Source organism: Molothrus ater, chromosome 10, assembly GCF_012460135.2.
Source record: "Molothrus ater isolate BHLD 08-10-18 breed brown headed cowbird chromosome 10, BPBGC_Mater_1.1, whole genome shotgun sequence".
Taxonomy (NCBI): domain Eukaryota; kingdom Metazoa; phylum Chordata; class Aves; order Passeriformes; family Icteridae; genus Molothrus; species Molothrus ater.
This window is the reverse complement of record NC_050487.2, coordinates 11,316,952-11,337,966: the sequence shown is the minus strand read 5'-3', so window position 1 is coordinate 11,337,966 and position 21,015 is coordinate 11,316,952. Positions and strand designations below refer to the sequence as shown.

The 21,015-nt window shown below is 41.4% G+C and overlaps 1 protein-coding gene across 8 annotated transcripts in view; it reads right to left on the bottom strand.

Moving 5' to 3' along the window:
- Nucleotides 1–20,676, bottom strand: part of U2SURP (U2 snRNP associated SURP domain containing) — a 46,680-nt gene extending 26,004 nt beyond the window's left edge. Inside the window, exons 1-12 of one of the 8 annotated variants that reach the window (XM_054515918.1) lie at nucleotides 16,503–20,676; nucleotides 8,831–8,878; nucleotides 8,384–8,401; nucleotides 5,947–6,045; nucleotides 5,204–5,318; nucleotides 4,673–4,806; nucleotides 3,427–3,468; nucleotides 2,585–2,652; nucleotides 1,244–1,338; nucleotides 1,125–1,160; nucleotides 943–1,025; nucleotides 395–560 (exon numbers count right to left, since the gene is read on the bottom strand). In XM_054515918.1, the coding sequence (XP_054371893.1) occupies nucleotides 395–560; nucleotides 943–1,025; nucleotides 1,125–1,160; nucleotides 1,244–1,338; nucleotides 2,585–2,652; nucleotides 3,427–3,468; nucleotides 4,673–4,806; nucleotides 5,204–5,318; nucleotides 5,947–6,039 (832 nt within the window). In that variant the 5' untranslated portion in view covers nucleotides 6,040–6,045; nucleotides 8,384–8,401; nucleotides 8,831–8,878; nucleotides 16,503–20,676. Of the gene's footprint in view, nucleotides 1–394; nucleotides 561–942; nucleotides 1,026–1,124; nucleotides 1,161–1,243; nucleotides 1,339–2,584; nucleotides 2,653–3,426; nucleotides 3,469–4,672; nucleotides 4,807–5,203; nucleotides 5,319–5,946; nucleotides 6,046–8,383; nucleotides 8,402–8,830; nucleotides 8,879–15,798; nucleotides 15,874–16,502 lie in introns of those variants that run through there. The other 7 variants (XM_054515915.1, XM_054515916.1, XM_054515917.1 and 4 more) reach the window with 7 other exon arrangements.
- Between the last annotated feature and the right edge of the window lie 339 nt (nucleotides 20,677–21,015).

Below are 21,015 nucleotides of genomic sequence, written 5' to 3'. Positions count from 1 at the left end.
TTACCATGATGTTACAAACTGGTTGGTTCTGCATCACTTGAGATTTCTCCTTGCTAAGTGCAACACTTAGGTTTGCCTGCCAGCATTTACCTTTTGTTTACATTGTTGATTGCTGTTATTACATCTATCAGACTACAACATAGGCAAACGAAGGCCTGTTACACAAAATGTTTTATTAGTCTTCCCCCAATGTCTGTCTTCAGGACACTGTAGTACACAATTACTATTGTTTGACAACATTCAGTTGCCAGTAGAACAGTCAAGTGCCAACTCAGTGCTGGTCTGGTATCTACTGGAGTTACAGAATCCATCTCACTTGGCTGATAAAACAACCTGAAAATGTGCTTACAGTCTGCAAAGATAATTACAGCCCTGAATAGAGAAACCTGTTTACCATTTAAATTCTTCAATGCTCTTTCAGCATCTCTTCTATTCATAAAGGCAACAAAGCCACAATTTCTTTCTCTTGCTCTTTCTTCATCAGTTCTTGGCCACATAATTTTAACACTCGCTAACGGTCCAAAGCGGCCAAATTCTTGACATAACATCTCTTCATTCATCTACATGAAAAAGAGGTAAAAATTAACATTCTGCCACTGTATTTCTGTGACAGCTGTTCATATTATTGTCCAAATGCCAAAATTTCAATTTTTTTAGTTTCTTGACATAACACAACTTCACTGATAGCCCCCCAATGCAATCTACTGCAGAAACAAGAATCTAAAAAACTGCACTTTTAACTGAGCACACTCAAATGTTTGAGATATGATCCACCTTGCTTAGAGATATCAATGGAAAAAGAATTTTAACTGAGCTAGAGATTGGTAGTCTAAACTTGAACTTTTCAGCCTTATGTTCAGAGCACTTATTCCAATGAATATTGCAAAAAAATTTGTCTGGGCCCAAACATGCCAACACTGCACTCCTTGGCTCCAAACTCACCTGAGGATTGATGTTTCCCAGATACAAGTTTGTTGTGCTTGGATCTCCAACATCATGTGACCCTGGTGCATAATCATCCAGTACTAAAATAAAGGAAAACAACAAACAAAAAAAGAAGTCATAATCCCTGCTATGCATTTAAATGACAACATTAAATTGAGTAAGAAAAGAATCTGTATTACCACCAGATGATCTGTTTCTTCTTGAAGGAGCATCCACTGAATATAGAGAAGAAAAATATGTACAATTTAGTCTACAAATCTTGTAGCCCAGACTAACATAAAAAATATCATCTACTTACTTGAACGCCGCTGCCCATCTGAATCAGACTGGGGTGGTTCAAAACGACTCAATCTACCTTTTGTTTTGTGCCTTTCATCACGCTCCTCTTGGATTCTAAGAAGCAAGTTTCAAGACAGCAACAACTTAAAACCATTCTGAAGTTTTTATTCTAAAATTTTGAATTGACTTAACAATTATGAGAATTTTCAATATGAAACAATGAGTTTGTTAGAGCTTCCAAGTTGCCAGTATGTCTGAACTTCTGTTTCATCAACTGGAATATATCTACCTGAATCATTCCAGCTGCACAAAACTGGAAATAAGAACTGTGCTCTGAAAGAGTGACTCCAATTCCACATCCAACTGCCAGAGATCCACAGACCACCCAGGTGACTTTTCAAGATGCACACAACTCCTCAGTGTCTATTTATCCTTCCAGCTTTTCTAAGCCTTACTCAGAGGCACACCCACCTGACTATTTCCAGAATAAACTGGATTTCATCTCAGTTTCTAACTTTGAGGACAGTACTCACAAGTAAGTATTTGGTCCCCTGCAGTCTGGCCTTAAATCCTGATATGAAGATACTGAATCCCAGGATACAGGGATGTTCTTTCAACTCATTTACACCAACTAAGGAACATGCAGCAGTGAGGCTCAGGCACTCCTCACAAAAGCCACATGTGGGTTTAGAATGTTGTACCCACTGCTTTCTAATGCACAGAGATTCATTTATTTTCCATCACTAGCACCAGGATAAATAGATGGCACTCAGCTGCACTCAATACATGGGCTGCTCTTTGTTGTATTCCAACACATATGGAAGTGAAACAATCTGCTTTTTCAAGCATTATCCAGCTTGCTTTTAATACTATGTAAATTGAAGTCTCTAGACTTGAATCACAATTCTTATTTCTGCATTATACAAAAGCTCAGCCTTCTCCTACAAATTCCTCTGGATATAGTTTAGAAACACTGACAAAGCTCACTCTTTTCAAGAGTGACAGACATTTCATACTGCTCAAATCTCTCTGTTACACCCCTGTACTGGTCAGGTTTTGGTAGTGGGGGGCTACAGGGGTGGCCTCTGTGAGAAGCTGCCAGAAGCTTCCACCATGGCAGATAAAGCCAACACCAGCCAGCTCCAAGATGGACCCAACAACGGCCAAGCCCATCAGCAATGGCAGGGATTAAGCCTAACTAAGTTCTTTTAGCTAATTAGTTATACCATTTCATAAGCATTTGAGGGAGAAAAAAAATAAAAACCTTCCTTTGGAAACAACTTAGCAAGAATGATCTTAAATACTGGCAAGGCAAAACCCCTGGATTTTGTTTGTTTACTGTAAAAACTAGCAAACTTACTGCTTTAATTCTTCTTTAAAAAGTTCCAAATTACTCTTTTTCTTTTCCTTCTCTCCTTTCTTCAAAGGCTAAAATTAAAGATATATAAAACAACATTTCAGAAGACAAAATTAACAGAATTAAATATAACATAACAAAACCATAGATAATTTCCATGCATATTTTACCCACAGCTTTCAAACCAAGTAACTACAGGAGGAAAAAACAATGAAAAAAAACCAAAACAACAACCAGACAGACTTTAAACATTCAGACTGAGCGCTATCAAACACAAAGCTAGAAAATAAAAATTCAGAATAGTTGAAAAAAAAATTTGTTACTTCTCATTCTCACAATGCAGCACATATGATCAAACACTCTCTACTACATACACATTTAAAATAACTGTGAGGTATTTTGTCACTTTGTTCCATTTGGAAACTAGGATGCTGACTACACCCCTAGCATACCACCATGCTCTAATGAATTTGATAGATGTGTATGCATATATATGTAAATTATTTTACATATATATTTTCAATTATTTTATCTACAAACATTCTACTTGAAAAGAATTTCCTTCTCTTGCTTCCCTTTGGATGTAAATACAGTCTGAAAAAACAGTTACTTTAAATAGTTCAAGATCCTCAGGAAAAGTTCTTGAATGACGAAGAATAATGGATACTGCAAGATTTTTTTTTTTAACAGTAATATATGTTCCTTAACTAACTCATGTGAAATGTCATCTTCAACAACATTGTTTTTATAGAATCAAATTTAAATGAAAACGTTTCCAATAGGCAGACATACAAAATACTTGTGTTACACACTACAGCTTTGGAAAAACTGGACTTCCTACTCACCCCAGGCAAAGTTGTTTGTTTGTTTTTGTTTTTGGGGAGGGTCTGCCAAATAAATAAAATCATTTTTACCTCATTATCTTCAATCACCATTGGACATGGCAAGTGAGTAAACTGATTGCATTACTTCACAAGTATTTATGAAAAATTTGAAAAGCAGTAATAGTCTTACAGTACAAACACTTGCTTATGACAGAACAGAGCTCAGAAAAATAAAAAAAATGCTACAATTCATTTCTGTATATGTAGAGCTTTACATACAATGAAAATCAAAACTGCCATCCAGTAGTACCCCACTGCTCAAACACTGACATTTGTTTAAAGTTGGAGGGAGGTTATGATGGAACTGCCCACAATTATCACATTACATTCATTTCCCACCCTACCAGGCAGCATCTCACATGTTTCACTTAAGCTTTAAAATTGTAGTAAGCTCTATTAAAAGACTTTTAAGACATCCAAGACATTCATTACACATACACAGTGGTAACAGTAATCATAGCAATTATCACTTGGCTTCAAGACTGCTGGTTCATATTTCTAATATTTTTAGTACTTTTTATGATGAACCTTGGTTAAAAAGAAAACAAAACAAAAAAAAAATAAAACCAACAAAAACCAACCCAAAAACAAAACAAAGAAAACCCTCCATCAAATCATGCAGAAGACAAAATAAATTAAATAAATAAATTAAATAAAACAAGGTGTTCAGCTTCTGAACTGTTCTGGAACTCAAAGAGGGACTTCTAAAGGAACTTCTCAAACTTCACCCCCCCCAAAAAAAACCCAAAACAAAACAAACAAACAAACTCAAAGAATCCTACCAAGAATAACTTCAATCAACACAAAGGTCAATTTACTTTGTTGGTTTAAAGTTAAAAAAAAAAAATCAAAAACAGATAGTAGCAATAGAAATTGAGAATTGCTCCTAAACCCAGAAATTCTCAGGACTGAAGCAACTATCCCTTTGCAACAGTCACTAAATCCATATCCATGAGAAGTCTGTCCACCTTAGCAGGAACACAATAAAAGGGCAGTGCAGCACCAGGTGTACTGTGCCACATACAGGGCTCCTGGGCCTCTGCATTTCATCACCTTTGTATCTGCTACTGTTCAGGAAACTCCACATGTCCACCTTCTCTCAGATGTGACACGTGCAGATAAAACTACTCTGCAAGCACTCAGGGCCCTTTTTCTAAGCACTTCTAAATACATCAGGATGGAGTTAGGATTCAAGTGAGAAACTTACAGGCTTTTTGGTTTCTATCATTAGGAGGGATGGAGGTTTCTCATTAGATGGCTGACTTGGTTGATTTTTTTGATCTGAGAATCGTGATGAAGGTTTATAGATTTTACCCCGTTTTTCATCTGTTTCATGCTCCTCTGAAATTAAAGACAAGTTGAAAGCAAATTTTATTAACTCATGCTGCAAAACACTGTTCATTAGAAAGAATGCTGATTTTTAATACTGGTCATTCAATGCAATATATTACTTCATTTTTAAAAAGCTGACAATATGAATTTTATATAATTTAACATCTTTTAATATGAAGGAAAAAACCATGGATTAGGTAGTCTAAACCAAGGCATTTTTTCCTCTTGTAATTAAAGCACAAATCACACCACTGCCTACCTCAATCAAAGCATAAAGCAGATTTTCGCATCAAGTTTTTTTCTGCTTCTAATGTAACATACTAATTTTAAAATGCAATTCAAAGCCAATCTTCATCTTTACTCAAAGCCAAATGACCCACCACCTCCAAAAAAAGATGAGTTATACCTTTAGATGCATTAACGATTCCTCCTCTTACAAATGTTTTCACTTTATTACCGTCACCTCCTTCAAAGGCAGCAAGGAATTCTTCATAAATTTCTGCAGCAGCCTTCTCATCCTCCTACATAGCAAATGTTCATCTATTTACTATCATCACAGAACAACTTTCACTAGACAGTTACTCTTAAATTAGATATGTGACATTCATTTTTATTTTCAAGAGTTCAAGCTACAAACAGCATCAAAGGAGTTTCAATTTTGGATAATTCAAATTTCTGAGAAATGTGGGTAGAACACAGCACATAACACACAAATCCACTGAGGCTGTGTGCTCCAAGATGCTCCTTTCCAGGAGTTTACATGGCAATTTAACATTCAAAAGATGCCAAACAGAAAAGCTCAAATACAAAGGCTGATGAGCCTGGAGCTTTGCTGGCCACAGCATGAGAGAACAGTGCCCATTCCATCTCCGCCTTTACCATCAACCCACGTGGCTGAAGGAGATCCACAAGAGGATCACCCTTCCCTATTTCAGGAAGCCAGAGAACTTCATTTGTCACAGAGAAGGAAAGAGTAAGCCTCTCTGTATCATAATGCCATGGATGCAAAAATACATTATACATGTAAAATACAATTCACTTTCACTCTTAGAGAGCTACAATTACCAAAATTGAGACATCTGTTGCAATCTGAAAGCAAAATTATTTGAGGTCTGCATACAAAGTAAAATTTTCATTCTATACTATTACCTTCTTTTTTAATTCTTCTTGCTCCTTCTTACTCAGTGTCCGTTTGGCAGCACTCATTTTGCCAATACTGAATGCTTTAAGTTTACTTTCCATTAGAGGCTGCAAAGGGAGTGAGAAAACAGACATCAAACTGTTTACAAAACAATGAAAATAATGCTACTTTTGACTTTGGTCTAGACCAGTAACTCAAACAAAACAAAGAAAAGCCTTTCTGTCCTGATCTGTGAAGTTTTCATTATCTAATACAACAACAAAAAAAAATAAGTGGCTTTTGTAAAACAAATTATCCTTGGTTTAATGAGGAAGCTTTTAATACACCATTCAAACCCAGCTGAAATCTGAAGGACACTTGCTGTAAGGGCCTGGACATTTATCACTGTGCAGTGCTGCAGTTTCTATACCTCCAGAAATACATGCTTTGCATTACAGTTCTTCCCCCTTCCCTCAAAAAAGCTTCTCTGACTCTTTTGGCAAGAATAATGTTTGTGCAAGGGTGGACAGGTAATGGAACAACCATGTGGATGCTAAATTTCCATTGTACTTCAAGGTAAAAATTAACAGCTTTGCTGGAACAACAAAATGCATTCTAGAGGTTTTCAGCTATTAATAAATCTCATACAAAAACTTCACATTCAGCTCCTAGACTGTTTCTAATTTCTTTCCAAAACCCTGATGAAGGAAGCACTCCACATAACAGTAATTTCTGGAGCACGGAAATGGAATTCTTAAGACTCTATTCTGGCAGTGAACAGGCAGCAAAGCACCAAGAGAAGAAAGACAAGAGGATGGAGAGCATGTTCCAAAGACATGGGCAGTGGGAAGTTAAAAGAGAGAAAAGATACTTCTCTGGAAACTCCTGCCTTAACACAGTAATTCATGAAGAATCAGCACAACAACAAAGCCCCAGAAGCCATGAGTCTTGTTTTCAAAATATTTGTGATGCTCCTACACAGAGCACACAGTGATGCTTGAAACTATGATTTTTGCAATGACAGTTCTTAAAAAAAAATAATACAGCATCAAGACAAATAAGGTGAACAACTTAAATGTCATATCATGAAAAATATTCTGATACCAACTGGAAAGGGTTTCCTCTAGGAATAATTTTCTTTGCAAAGAGTTTTATTTCTAGTAAAACTTTTATTTCAGCTTCCTATTAAAATTCTTTTTTCATTAAAAAACACCACGAAAAACGAACTGTTTGAAATATCTTCAATTTATAATCCTTGCTTAGCATCACTCTCAGATCTGTGCCAAGCATAGGACCAAGTAGTTCTTACTTCCTTGAAACTGTTCCCTCTTCATCACTGAAAGTAAAGCTATCAGTGACAAATTTATGCAGGGTTCTCTGTGAAGTTATCTGGTTTATGACACCATGTTTGTCAATGTGAGCTGCTGTGACAGGCTTATCAGGAGCTTTTAATTCATCTGTGTGTTTTTAAATTTAATAAAATCCCATCTCCCAGATGTCTGAAAAGCAGCTTCTAGTTCAATATGACAAACAATATACAACCTTGGCAAAACATGAGCACACAGCAATGGCACAGCACTGCAGGCACAGCAAATACCACACTCCTGCCCAGGCTTATCCTGTCATCAGAAAATAATCTCTCACAGTAATGTCACAGGATACCTGCAGGTCAGCCACATGAATATTTGTTCCAGTGACATAAAGGAAGCAGCTGCAAGATAAAGAGTTCTGGCACTAAGAGCTGCTCAGTTTAGAAAGGGTTTCAGGGAAAAAAACACCTGCCAACTGGCAGGAACAATATAAAGTTAAGATTGAACTAATTTATGCCTGCTAGTTAGATTCCAGTAGGCAATTATAACATTGTAATTAACCATATGCAGCTTCACAGAATTCCTAACAACAGAACTACACAAAACTTGAAGGTCTTCCTCCTTCAAAAAATGCAAGACACTGTGAAAACAGTAAAGCAAATGACAGAAGCAAAGAGAAACTTGCAGCTAAGTAATGAAATCTCTGTATGAAAGCAAACTTCTATTTAACCAGAGCACTGCACTGACTGTAAAGTGGCACAAAGCACTAAAGTTCCAGTTCCATCAGTACAAAATACTCAGAAGAGATTTAAGAGTAATTGCCCAAATTGTAGCAAGTAAAAGAAATCAATAAAACAAGCTATTTCTCTATGAAAAGTTTCTGCTACCACAACTCAACTAATGCTCTTACAAGCAATTTAACAGCTGGTAATTGACTTCTGCATGTACAAAATCAAATTGAAATCTTGAAGAAAATCCAAACCACAGAATGAATTGTCTGGTATTAACTCCCAGTTTGGCTCTTGCTGCCTGTTTTCATTTTAGCTCAGAAACAGGTAAGTCTTCATGCAACATACCAACCACACAACCAGGCAAACGTCTCGTCACTGAGGGGATAAGGGGCAGGGGGACAGCAGGACCAGGTTATTCTTCTTACCTTTTCCTTTATCACATTCTATTAGAAAGAAAAATAAAAATAAAGGATGGAATTAGGGCCACACTGTCTCAGCCTTGAGAAGCCAACTGTATGTGAAAAAGCACTTGAATATCCCATGATTCCTAGGACAGATCACCTTGCATCCTCGAGCACTCCCCAGTATAAGAGACAAACCCATACAGAGTCCTTGCAACTTTTTTCTGTTCCAGTACCTATTATGGATGCAGTGCCATGCAGCAGAGCTTCCTACATTGCTGCTTGTTTTGAAAGTTTCAAGGAGTATTTTTAAACATGAAATCATTGGTTCATTTGCAAACACCTACAGGTTACATACCCAATGCACCAGACTCTGCCTGTAGCGAGCAGCTTTCTTTCAAAACAGGCCTACTTTGATTTGTGGCTTAGTTCGAATTTTTTTGGCTTTTTGTTTAAGTGTTTTGGACTTACATGTGAATCAGCAGATCCAGTGGTATGTACTGCATCTGGCCCTCTGACCTGAGGAGAGAATGAGGAGGAGGTGAGGCACACAACAAGAAACAGACAAACAACCTCGGGGGGGGGGGTTCCCAGTTCTTGGAATGTGAATTTTCATTTCAATTTCAACATCCAAATACAAAAGAACAAAGATACCTATAATGTATTTTAATGATCTATCTGACCTAGGTCACCTCAGGAACAATGTCAATATAAGGCAAATAAGGGACAGACCTAAAGATAGACCATTAAAAAAAATCTCAATTTCCACAGCTGGATTTTATAAATACATCAGTAATGGCACCACTGGGGAAAAAAGTAGGTTAGTTACATTGCATCTTCAAGAGTTGTCATTAAAGACTGTCAAAGATTATATTAAGTGCTTGATTACATTTGGCTTCCTATAAAATAATTTCCAAAACTGTTTTTACTATATTGTGCATAGATGGAACCTGGCCACCTCAAAAACCACAATTTATGACCAGGTACTAATTGGTGTTATTACTTTAAACCCTAACTGAACTTTAACACCTAAACCAGCATATACACAAAATTAGATTTTAAATTAGCTTAAGTGATGGAGAACACACCTTTAAATTACATAATGCCCGAATTCCAGAAAACCTGACATAACATCTACTATTAAGATATTATTGCCTGATGCACAATTCATACCTTAATTGAAATTTAAGTCAAAGTAACTCATTTCCATTAGCTGAAATCTGTTCATTAGTTACAGAACATTAGCATTTCTCCTCATTACCAGGAGTTTATAGTTTATACCACAAATAGTAATCTATGATGCTCATTTCCAGTCTTTCAAAATCAACAAGCACCAAATCCTACTCTAGAAGATCATTTACTAGGCCTTGTTTTTATTGTGCATGCTGCTTTTTCATCAGCTAAGACAGAGACCTTTCTAACAAGTGTATTCCTATGTTATACAGTAAAATCAACTTAGAAAAAAATGCTCTTCAACAGAAACCAGAATTAAGTGCACAAAGGCAGAGTGCAACACACAGATATAGTCCTTGCAAGGGAGAAGCAAAAGGCTTCTAGGAATATGTTTGGAGGTTTTTTAAGAAAGATAAGTGGGGCAGGGAAAACATGGGGGGAAAAAATCACGTCTTACTCTCAAGGACCTCCCAAACCCCCTTCCTTGCAGCACTGTACATGACTCACAAGCCATCTTTGCACAGAAGCTAATAGCAAGCTGAGTTCACATACAGCAGTAGCAGTTCATTAGAATACACATGGAAACAAATATCTCAAGTATCTTTCACTAATGCCATTCCCTGCAAACTTCTCCTCCTGTGTACGTGGTGCTGGATTTTTTTGTGATCCCCAACTGCCTGTGGCACTCAGATCAGTAATCTGCTATGCACAGGTCTCCAGACTGCACAAATGTAGCCTAAGGAAAGCTGTCCTCCCCTCAAAACTTTATGGAAGTGTAGCCCAACATCACCCAGATAAAAGATGTACACTATGCAAAAGAATGCCAGAGCATGGGAGCAGCATTCCTCCTGCCACCCTGCGGCAAGCAGCACAGCAGCTGCACTTCAGCCTTCCAACAAACAATCTGAGAGCTGCAGTTCAAAAAATCCCACTCAAAGGTGGAGTGTACAGTGCTGTCTGCCTTGGTGTACTGCTCCAGGAAAGGAGTTTGTCTGGCAACAGCAGAAAGGAATGGCCACTTCCTGATTCTCCACATCTGCTCAATTTACGGAAGCTTTAGATAGTGACAGCTCCCAACAGGGGTGGTGCTGAAGCTGCTCATAGGGAGGACAGAAACAAAACATTACACAGAGTAACAGTGGCAATGCTCAGTAGAGTGACAGATTATCCTGAAGAAGAACATAAAAAGAAGCAAGACACTAAATCTGCTTCTCCAGCAGCAAGCAGATGATACTGCTCAGAAAAGCTGCAGTGCATGGTAGCACACAGAGATTCTGTGGGAGTCCAGTGGCACTCCCCAACCCACCAATACAGACCAGGGCACTGTGGAGCCACTGAATATTAGCTGAGCAGCACAATTTCTATTAAGGGGCACTCAGAAAACTTCTAAAAGCAATTTTAGCTTTCAGACCAACTGTACCCCACAATAACTAGCAGCTTTGGAGAGCCATGTCATCTTCCTCCTTCCACAATTCTTATTTTTAAGGTCTTCTCTTTCCTATGTATAAATTTAGTTCTACCTTTGATACTGCTCCTGACCAACCAAGAAATTATTCTGACAAAGCACAAGACGAAAAGGTTCTTGACAAAATTACACATTGCTATCTGCCAGTTTCCAAACAGCAGTTATTTTAAAAAATCACAAATTCTCCCAGCACTGCACTTTGCATCCATCTGCACTCCTTGAGAAAAGGGGCCATTTTGTTTCCTTAGGAGTCAGACCAGCTGCTCTGACTCAGCGGAATCCGTGTCTCTCTAGCAGAGGGAAACATTTTAGAAGATGTTGCCCACCTGTGTTGAAATCTAGAGCAGGATCATTTTTTCTGTTCTTATCACGTCAAGTAGCTCAGCTGAACCTAACTGCTGAAAGAAAGACACACAAAGCTCTGCCCTCCACATGATGAGATGTGAGGACAGCTCCCTTGTGTTCAAGATGCCAACAGAAAAAATGCAGTGAATCCAACTTTCAGTCACTGCCAGCAGACAATTGACAAATGCCTTCTTACCCCCAATTCACTGCATCTCTGCATGAAAATTATCTCCTTTTTTTGTTGTCCTCAACCAGACTATTTTACAGCTGGATCACTTTTTCCATCACTTTCATGCTGCACATTTGTCAAAGCATGTGCCAGCACAGCTGAAGTGTCATTTCAGCAGCCTGCATTAAAATACAGCCCTGTCAAAGCCCAGTCCTGGAGGTCAGGTCACCCAAAGCTGAGTCCAGCCAACTTCAACCTCCAAGAGAAAAACCAAAACCTTCAAAGAGCCATACAAATGATATTTATGACAAACTTCCATGAAAAATGCCAAAGCAGAGACATCTCTGAGATTCTGATCTTTACATTTTCTTCTAGCTTCATGGAAGCTTCCAAGGAAAACAGAGAAGAAAACAGCTCTCTGGAATCTTCCTTCCTGCCCACAGCTCACAGGGCCACAAATCCAGCTCTTCATGGTTTCTCCAGACTTAAAAATCTCTCAGTAAAACTGGCACGATTGTGTCATTTCACAAGTATTTAAAATACGTCGCACACAATAAATATTTTTTTAATTAACACTGATGTCATTTAGTGAAACAAAGAGCAACAAAAGCACAAAGGCTGCCAATAGAACCCAGGAGACAATCTGTGGTCCTCTAAATGCTGAATGATATTTTTACAACTGTAATTGCTACAACTTAAAACATAAATGAAAGCCCTGTCCTTGAAAGAACCAATAGCTTCAGGGTGAAATGTGTAAAAGAAACTCTGCTGAAAGCCACTCCTGCCCTGTTTCAACACCTTCCATTGATCCTGCCCCCACAGTGGCCACACTGAACTCCAGCACTGCTCCTGGTCTAGCTCATCACCCACCACAGGGAGAGATGGGGAGGTTCAGCCAAAGCATTTCCCAACTCAAAGCAGCAGCCTGCTGCCCAAATCATGCCAAATCAACCAGAGAGGACAATGCTTGGTAGGGAAGAAGTAGCTAAAGCTGGGACTCCTTGTGTCAGCACTGACAGTAAGGAGAAACAAATGGGAACACATAAATTAAGATGTCAAAATTCAGCTAAAGGAGGGTTCCAGGTTGCCTTATATTTTTTATTCTTCCTTTCTCTCTAGAAAGTGAGTGCTTGAAAACACCTGCAAATTATTTCACAGCTAATGTATTTAGTCTTTACAGTTACTGGAATAATACAGACTAGAATTAGTTCCTATCAGAGTAATCATAATTTGCAGACACAATAGCAAATGGACTGTGGCTTTCTCCAGAAGTATTTGTACACAATGGTATTCCACTAGAACCTTCAACTCAGGTAAGAGGTCCAGCTTTTGGGATGAAAAAGGGAAAAGTACAGCTTGGTCCAAGGGGAGTATTTCTTCTGCATATGGCACCCACTTTGGACAGCAGTCTATGTAAGAGCAGTGGCCATGCCAGACAGTGACTATTCTCAGAAGATACAATAACAAAAGCAAAGAGTCACTGAGCAGCTAAAATTTCATTACATAAATAACTGAACATCTGTATCTGTCATTTCAGAATCATGCCCTACACTGATGTCCTGTGCAGTCTTTAGCAATGTCTATTTTCTATTCTTTAATTATCTTTCTTTCCTACTTGGATTTCTGGAAATCTCAAGCACGAATCTTGCTATTCTAATCTCAAAGTGCCAGAGGAATAGTTAATGCTTTTGCAATACATTTCACATGGGAGACTCTCAAAGTTATTTAGCAGCTGCCAGCATCACACAAAGCAGCTGCCACCACAGCAATGCAGGCACTGGGGGCTCCCTGAACCTGTACCACCTCCAGCAAGGCTTTCCAGTCAGTGAATCAAACAAACAATGCCTGCATGACAAAAATGGCATTTTACACTATACACACACACACATATATATATATATATACACACACACACATATAAAAAACTGGGTCAAATTCAGTACTTGGACAACAAGACTGAAGAATAAATTTCAACCATTCTGAAGGGGAGAAATTCTTTTATTTCAGGCACTAGGTCACAGCTCCTCACAGAGCACAGAAAATAAAAGGTCACTGTGTCTTTCCAGCAGCTATCTAGAAGCCAGCAAAGGCACTGAATTAGAATTGCCACTGAAACATATCCTATGAGTCTGCGAGATACATAAATTATTGTATTTGCAAAACAAATGTAACTTACAAAAGAAGCCTACAACTTCACTTTTAATTATGCAAGTAAATGAATCCTAAAATTATTAAAAATAATCAAAATTTCTGATAATTACTTCATGAAATGTAGCAAAATGGTTATTTGCTCAATTGCTAAACCATAAACATTCTCAATAGACGTTTTAATCCCTGTGTGAATAAACTAATTAAAACAAAATAATATTTCTAATTTCAATACCATTTCTTTCTGCAGACATCTGAAAAGTACCTCAATGTATATCACAAGCATTTATGGAATAATAAAACAAAGGTACCAAAGGGAACACACACTGTTCAGCCCCCCAATATTTCCCAAGATTTTTTTTTTTGGGAAATAAACCCCAAGAGATAGGCATGTCTTATTTTATTTCACTTTTCAACAGAAACATTCTCATAGATCCAAGTAGGTATTATCCCTATTTTCTGTGGCACATAAAATAATACTGACAAGAAGGAACAAGCCAGATCTAGAATGTAAAGTGGAACATGGCAAGGGTGTCTGGAGGAATGGGGAACAGAGGGGCGAGGGGGAGTGCACAGAGGTGGCAGGAGAGGTACAGATTGTCCTCAGCAGGCCCTGACAGATGAACACAGTCTGACCTTGCATTCCCTACTGACTTCCATGGGATGGAAGAGTTAACTGCCTGAACCTACCTCTGCAGAACTGACATCTAGGACAGAAAACAATTCCTATAAATTATTACTGTATATTGAAAAAAAAGAGTATCATCAGTACAGAAATAGCAAATGACAAAACACAAATAGCCTACAATGTAACTGCAAAAAGAAAGGAATCACGTCTGGGTTGGTGTTCTGTACCATGCTATCAGCTGCATTCATCAATAATTAAGTACTCTATTTCTAATTATACTTGAAATCCCAAAATGTCCTATTCCCTGAAAGCCACTGCCCACAAATTAAGACCTATTTTACTACTAAAGTTTTCTGTCCAGCTCTTATTTGCCATTCCAAGCCAAAAGCGAGATAAAAAAAACGTTTCTTGGCAATATTTGGAACAGATCTTAAAAGAGAAACAAAAATAATGTGCTCCTACTCTAATAACAACTGAGTAAACATGCAAAGACTTTAAGTAACTACACTTCATTACCAACTGCATTAATTAGTACAGCTTCTTGGCAGCAAAATAAAATTTTAAAAAACTAAGTAATCCTGGTCTTGCTTAATAAAAAGATGGGCAAAAATTATTCATTTATAGCACTGGAAATTCCTGAGCCATAACACGGCTTTCTCTTTGAATGACTTACACGCTCACACACTAAAACCTGAAGCATTTATATAGTTCTGACCTAAAACTTGAAACGAAAGTGAATGAAAGGGAGCAATCCTCAAACCATCAGCCGCCAGCGCACCCCGCAAAATATCTCACCCTCCACCATCCCGGGCGGCAGGAGCGAAGCCACGAGCGCAGGCAGCTCCGTGCTGTGACCGTTGGTTCCAGAGCACAGCTCTGGGCCAAGCTTTCCAGAGCTGCTGCGCTACCTGTGCTCCTGGGCTGGAAAACCACCCAGCAAAACTACAGGAAGTAAAGAGGGTTCAGGGAAAAGCGCGGGGAGCGCCACAGCAATTCTACCAAACTTGTAATTTCATCGCGCTTCAAAAGAACCCACTCCATCTCAATTCGTCGTTTTCCTTCACACTCGCGAGTTGGAAACTAACCCTGCGCGGGCTTCAGCCCACGTGGAGGGAGGGCAATGAAATGAAAGCCGTCGGTGGGCACGGCTGGGCTCGGGCATTGCGGGCCGGCACAGCGCCGCCGCCGAGCCCCGCGCCCTCCTCGGCCGGGCCACGGGGACACCACGGGGACAGACACGTGCCCGGGGCGGTCTCGAGGAGCGGGCGTGCCCCGCAAGAGGCCCGGGACCCCGAGCCCCCTTCCCGCCTCCCACCCCGTCCCGGGGACTGCGGTCACCCCGGGCTCAGAGCAGGCCGCGCCGCCCGCGCCTCGCCGCCCCGCCGCTACCGGGCCCTTCCGCCGCGGCAGCGGGCCGCGGGCCGCGTTCCCCGAGCGCAACGGAGCGGGTCGCGGGCCGTGCCTCCCGAGGCGAAGGGAGCGGGCGCGGGCCCGGGGCGGAGCGGCCTCACCTTCCCGGCGGGTTTCTGCGAGCCGCCGGGCGCCTTGTCCGCCATCTTGCCTCTCCCCTCGCCCAGCCCTGGCGGCGGCCGAGCGAGCGCCGATCCCACCGAGCCCGCGAGCGGAGGGCGCGAAGCCGATGGCCGAGTCGCCGATGGCTCCCCCCGCCCCCCCCGGCGCGGCAGGGCCGCCCCGTCCGCAGGCAGCGCTCGGCTCGCACGGTAGCGACGGGAAACGGAGCGGACACCGCTGGGAATAACCCGGAATGCTGCACCTCAGTGAGAAAAACCCTTCAATACTGAAAAGGCTAACACAGCAAATCCTTCCTTACTGGGTTTGATATTAGACTACAACTGCAAGTGTATTGAAGGCTGTTTAACTGGGGATTATAACCAGCCATCACATCTATGATGAGTCTTGAATCCCCGTGCTTTCATAGATTTTCAGAGTGGAATATGCAGGGGCTGAGATAATATTTAAGGAAAAGACAGGAAGATACAGAGAAGTTAATGAAAGCTTTAATCCACCACCTGCCGACACGCCCTGTGAGCGGCAGGAGGGAGCAGAGCCTGTGCTAACAACCGCTGGGGCAGCGGATAATGAAGGTTCCAGAAGGTAGGGGGAAAAAAAGCAAAAGGAGAGGTTGTAGAGGGTAAAGGTAACTGCAGAGGGCTGGAAGTTTATAGAGGACGGCAAAATTCTCAGGAAACCTCACCGGCTGCAGATGTGCGTCCAAGTTTGCAGGGACATAGTCTGGTGAGAGCGGCTGCTCTGCCCGCAGCCGTGTCAGGGCGACGGCTCAGCTGCGAGCACGTCCATGGCAGTGTCACCGCGTGTCACCAGCACTGAGCAGGCGGGTCAGGGCGGACACGGCACACGGCGCGGCAGCGAGGCTCACGGCGGGCTGGAGAACGGCAGGAAAGTGTCCCTGAAGGGCGGAGGGCGCGGGTCAATGTGCAGGAAGAGCAGGGCGGGCAGCAGGAAGAGCTCCCTGGGTTTGCTACCCCGCAGGCGCCGCCAGGGGGCAGGCACGGCCCGTGCCGAGCGCCCGCGTGAGGCGGCCCTTGCCACGTAACGTGACTCCACCCGGAGTCGCACAAAAAATGGCAAAATAAAAAATAACGATCCCCATCGTTCCTTAGGTACGAGCCGCTTTCCTCCGCAGTTCAGTCTGCAGCTGAGGCAGGGAGAAAGGCCTCGCGGCACCACGCGTTTCTCCGGCTGCTGGAGCCTCCCTCCGCAACCCAACGCGGAATGTTCCGGTACCGGCGGGGCGGCCGAGGCCCCGCAGAGGGAGGATTTGTATCGAATACACCGGAGCGCCTGCAGCGATAAGCGCCTGCTGGTCCCACGGCCGTGGACACGGTGCTGGGTCCCATCTCCATCCTAGAGGAGCCTGCACGGCTCTCTTAGATAAATTTGAGGAGGAATCTCTGAGGCTTGGCAGGAAGGAGGGGGAAATCAAACCCACGCATTGACAGGCACAACTCCACCAGTCTTTCCTAGGATATTTTGAGCCCCAAACGTTCCCATAGAGGAGTCCTTCCACCTGAAGGGATGGCGTTGGTCAAGGAGCATTATGGATGGATTAGGCAGGATTTACTGCTTCAGAATCCAAGCCAAGCCCTTCTCTTCCCCCATCTTTCTCCCTGTTTACTTGAGAACCATTTCACTGCCTTGCAGAGATACAGGATTAGTATAATCTGTGACCTGCTTTTGGGATGGTTTTTAACATATTAGTGCAAACAGGTGCAGCAATGAGTTGAAAGCAAACCAGCTGTGGAACTTAGGGCTACAGGAGAAGACACTAGATGATACTCAACTCTGCTGGGACCATATTAATAAACCTGGCATGAAAGATGACTGACACTTCTGGATAAGAAACAGACATCTAACTGGAAAGAGGAATGTGCCTTTGGATGAGAAGAGTTTCAGGGCCAATAATGTTCAGAAAATTTGTGCTCCATTTGGCCTCAATCCCTTAATTTTATCCACCTCATTAATCCATTTTAATTATCCACCTCATTGTTCAAATCCTCCTCTTACTGCTTAGCTTCTATGCTCTTTTGTAATTAATAAACTGCACCAAATTAAGAGCATCACAATCCAGAGCATGCTGAGAAAAACAGGAAAGAAATAGTTAGAGTTTCAAAGGTCATCTCTAAAGATAATTTTTCAGAATGAACTGGACTCCTCAATCTGTGCTATTTATAACACATTGCAATAGTACAGTAGCACTTGAATACAGTTAGTGAATGAGAACACATGTCACTGTTTTGGGCTTCATGGGAAAGCAAGGGCAGGAAGGAAAGGAAACAGTGAGATGCAGAAATCCATGGAGAATTAATGCTGGAAAGGGTAGGGTAATAATAATAATAATAATAATAATAATAATAATAATAATAATAATAATAAAAAGCAAATTGTAGGCATTTTTCATTATAATGCAGTAGGTCTGGTTGCCTGCAGATCTGGGAATTGTTTATTAACTGTAGTCACAATGACAAGTATCATTAAGCAATATACTTGGGAAAATCACGAATTATCATAAATAATTAACACTAAGCTACATTAAGTAAACCACATGCTGCAGTGTGTTACACTTGTCTTTCTGGCTGCTTTTTTCCCAGCTTTCAGATGAAAGCTCTCCATTGCTCTCACTCCAGACCAGGGCACAGAACTGCTGCAATTCTTGAGCAAACGTGGGTGTGAGGAAAAGGGAGAGGAAGGATTTCGGGTGCTGTGGAAGTTCCCTACCCTGTGGCAAAGGAAGCACGTTCGAGGACATGAGGCAGGCAGATAGTGAGTAGGACGGGAGTGTAGCTGCTGGGTGTACAGGTTTGTAACTCTAGTTTCACACTTTCCTGTGCAGTTTCACAGAGTGACTCAGGATCTCTAAAGCCACCGGCTGTGTGTGTGTTCCCCAGTGCTTAGGCAGCCGTCTTCCAGCTTCGTCCCTTATTCCGCCCTCCGCCTCCTCCGCCAGCGAGGCTTCTCAGAGGAGGCAGCGGCAGCTCCGCCGGCCCCGCGGGTTGCTAGGGAGCGCCGAGCCCAGGGCAGAGGCGGGCAGCCCTCGGCCGGAGCACAGAGCCCGGCCTCAGCTGAGATGCCTTAGCAGGGACCACCGCAATAACGAAAAAGAGCCAGAGGGGCTGTGTGGGAGAGGGCAGTTTGCCTCTCAGGAAGTCTGGACTTGCTGCCACTGCTCTGTCTGCTCTCTGTCCCCCGGCAGGAGCCACCTCTGTGTTACTCCATCTCTCAGTGCTGCTGCTTTACCTTCCCTAAGCTGTGACTCCTGCTCTACTCCTGCCATTCAGCAGCTGCTTTCCCTTCCAAGACCCCGCTGCTCTCTCCTTAGACACGTCTTATCAGGGTTCTTCCTCCCCCTGGGATTCCTCAAGCGATGAGGCGTGTTACGCAAACCAGTCACAGGGGCAGCATCTGACCCGCGCCGTCTGGCTGAGAAGGGTCGGTCATTTGCTGTGTAGTTTGCAGGCACTCGTGCAAGTATCAAATGAAGGCTTAATTTCAAAAGTTCTCCTGCAGCTTCTTGTCAGAGAGAATTAGCCTACGTGGCTAGAATCCAGATGTGCACATCTATCAGCTGTTTTGAAAGCATGGAAGTTCAAGATGAGTGCAATGCCAGTCATTCCTTCGCCATACTGAGAGTCCCTCCTGTCAGGTTACTAACAGTGAGTAGCAATTTGTGCTCTGCAAAACACTCCCACTCTGCACATACAAACAAAACAATTTCTTAGTTATGCACTTTGTAAGTGAGGGTTCAGTTCTGCAACCCTTGCAAAGGACAAGCTGTACTTTGCTCTTACCACGAGCCCCTGGAATCTGGGACAGTGGTGGATTTTGACCATGGAAAACATGAAATATGCACCCACCCAATAGATTACTCTTCATCACAGTGAAACTAATTTCACAGCAATACTTATGCTCAGATTTCCTGGTGTCAAGAAAAAGGCAAGTTTTACCTCTAAACTTTCAAAACCAGAACTCTAAAAAGATAACAACCAAACTTTCAGAGAAATTTTCTTAAAATGTGAAGTATTTTGCCCAGTTTGCTGTGTTTGGTGTTTTTTCAGATGGGTTTCATTGCTGGTTTTTAAAGCATAAAGGATACAAACCTGAAGATATTCAGCTTCAAGGTAAAGAGGGCAGAAAATTAGAAGCTCCTGATCACTGAGACATTAAAATGAACATTGCTGTGCAACTATGATGGTGTTGGTTACTGCTATTCCCTTTCACAACATCTACTTTTTCTCTCCTCCAGCTGAGGCTTTAAAATATAGGTATCACTCCCATTTTTCTTTATCTATCAAGGTATTAGCTTTATAGAGTATAATTGACCCTAGTTAGTTAGTCAAGAAGGAGAAAGTGACGCAAGGTTTCCTGTTTATCCAGTCTTACAAAGACAGTGGAGTAGAATCTCTAAAGGCAAGTTAATCACTTCAGTATTAGATCAAAGCACAGTGTCTACTCAATTATTACAAAGTATTGCAATTACTGCAGTAAAAAGTTACCCATCAAACCATTATTTGCAAGAGATTGATACACATTCAAGAAAGGATAAAAAAAAACAACACAGAACAAAAGGACCATTTTTGTATGTCCGTGTATCTCTTCAGATGTTCTCCCAGAGAAACTGCAACCATGAGGTACAGCAAAGTTAGATGAGGCCAAAGCCTCCCTTTCTTTAATAGCTACTCTTTTTAAATAGAGCCAAATTCTCTACCTCTTCTGGTTTAGTGGGGTTCCATGGAAGATGTCACAGGAGTTACTAAAAAGGTTTCAGTGCAGAAGAAAAATCCAGAGGAAACAAAGAAGGTAAATGTTTTTACTCAGATAAAACTTCTTACTGAGAAAGAAATCATCAAAATCTGTCTTAAAAGTGAAGATCTAAAAAAAAAAAAGGTATTATACAGGTGGAATTGTATGGTAGAGGATTAAGTCAAGCAAGTGCTACTAAGACTGATATTTGCCAGCATGAGTTGAATTGGGTGAGGCTAAAGGTTTATCTTCAAAAGCATCTTAAGTCTTCCAAACACCATCACTGCATATTCACATTAGGACTTTCTATCTTTTTAGGTTTTTTTTTTAAATTAGTTTATTTATTCAAAAAAGCTATGTATAGTAGGAGGGCTAAGTACAACTTCTTCCCTAGTGTGCTGAGTATGTTTGAGTTCAAAACATCCATTTAGCTTTTATTTTTTAATTGT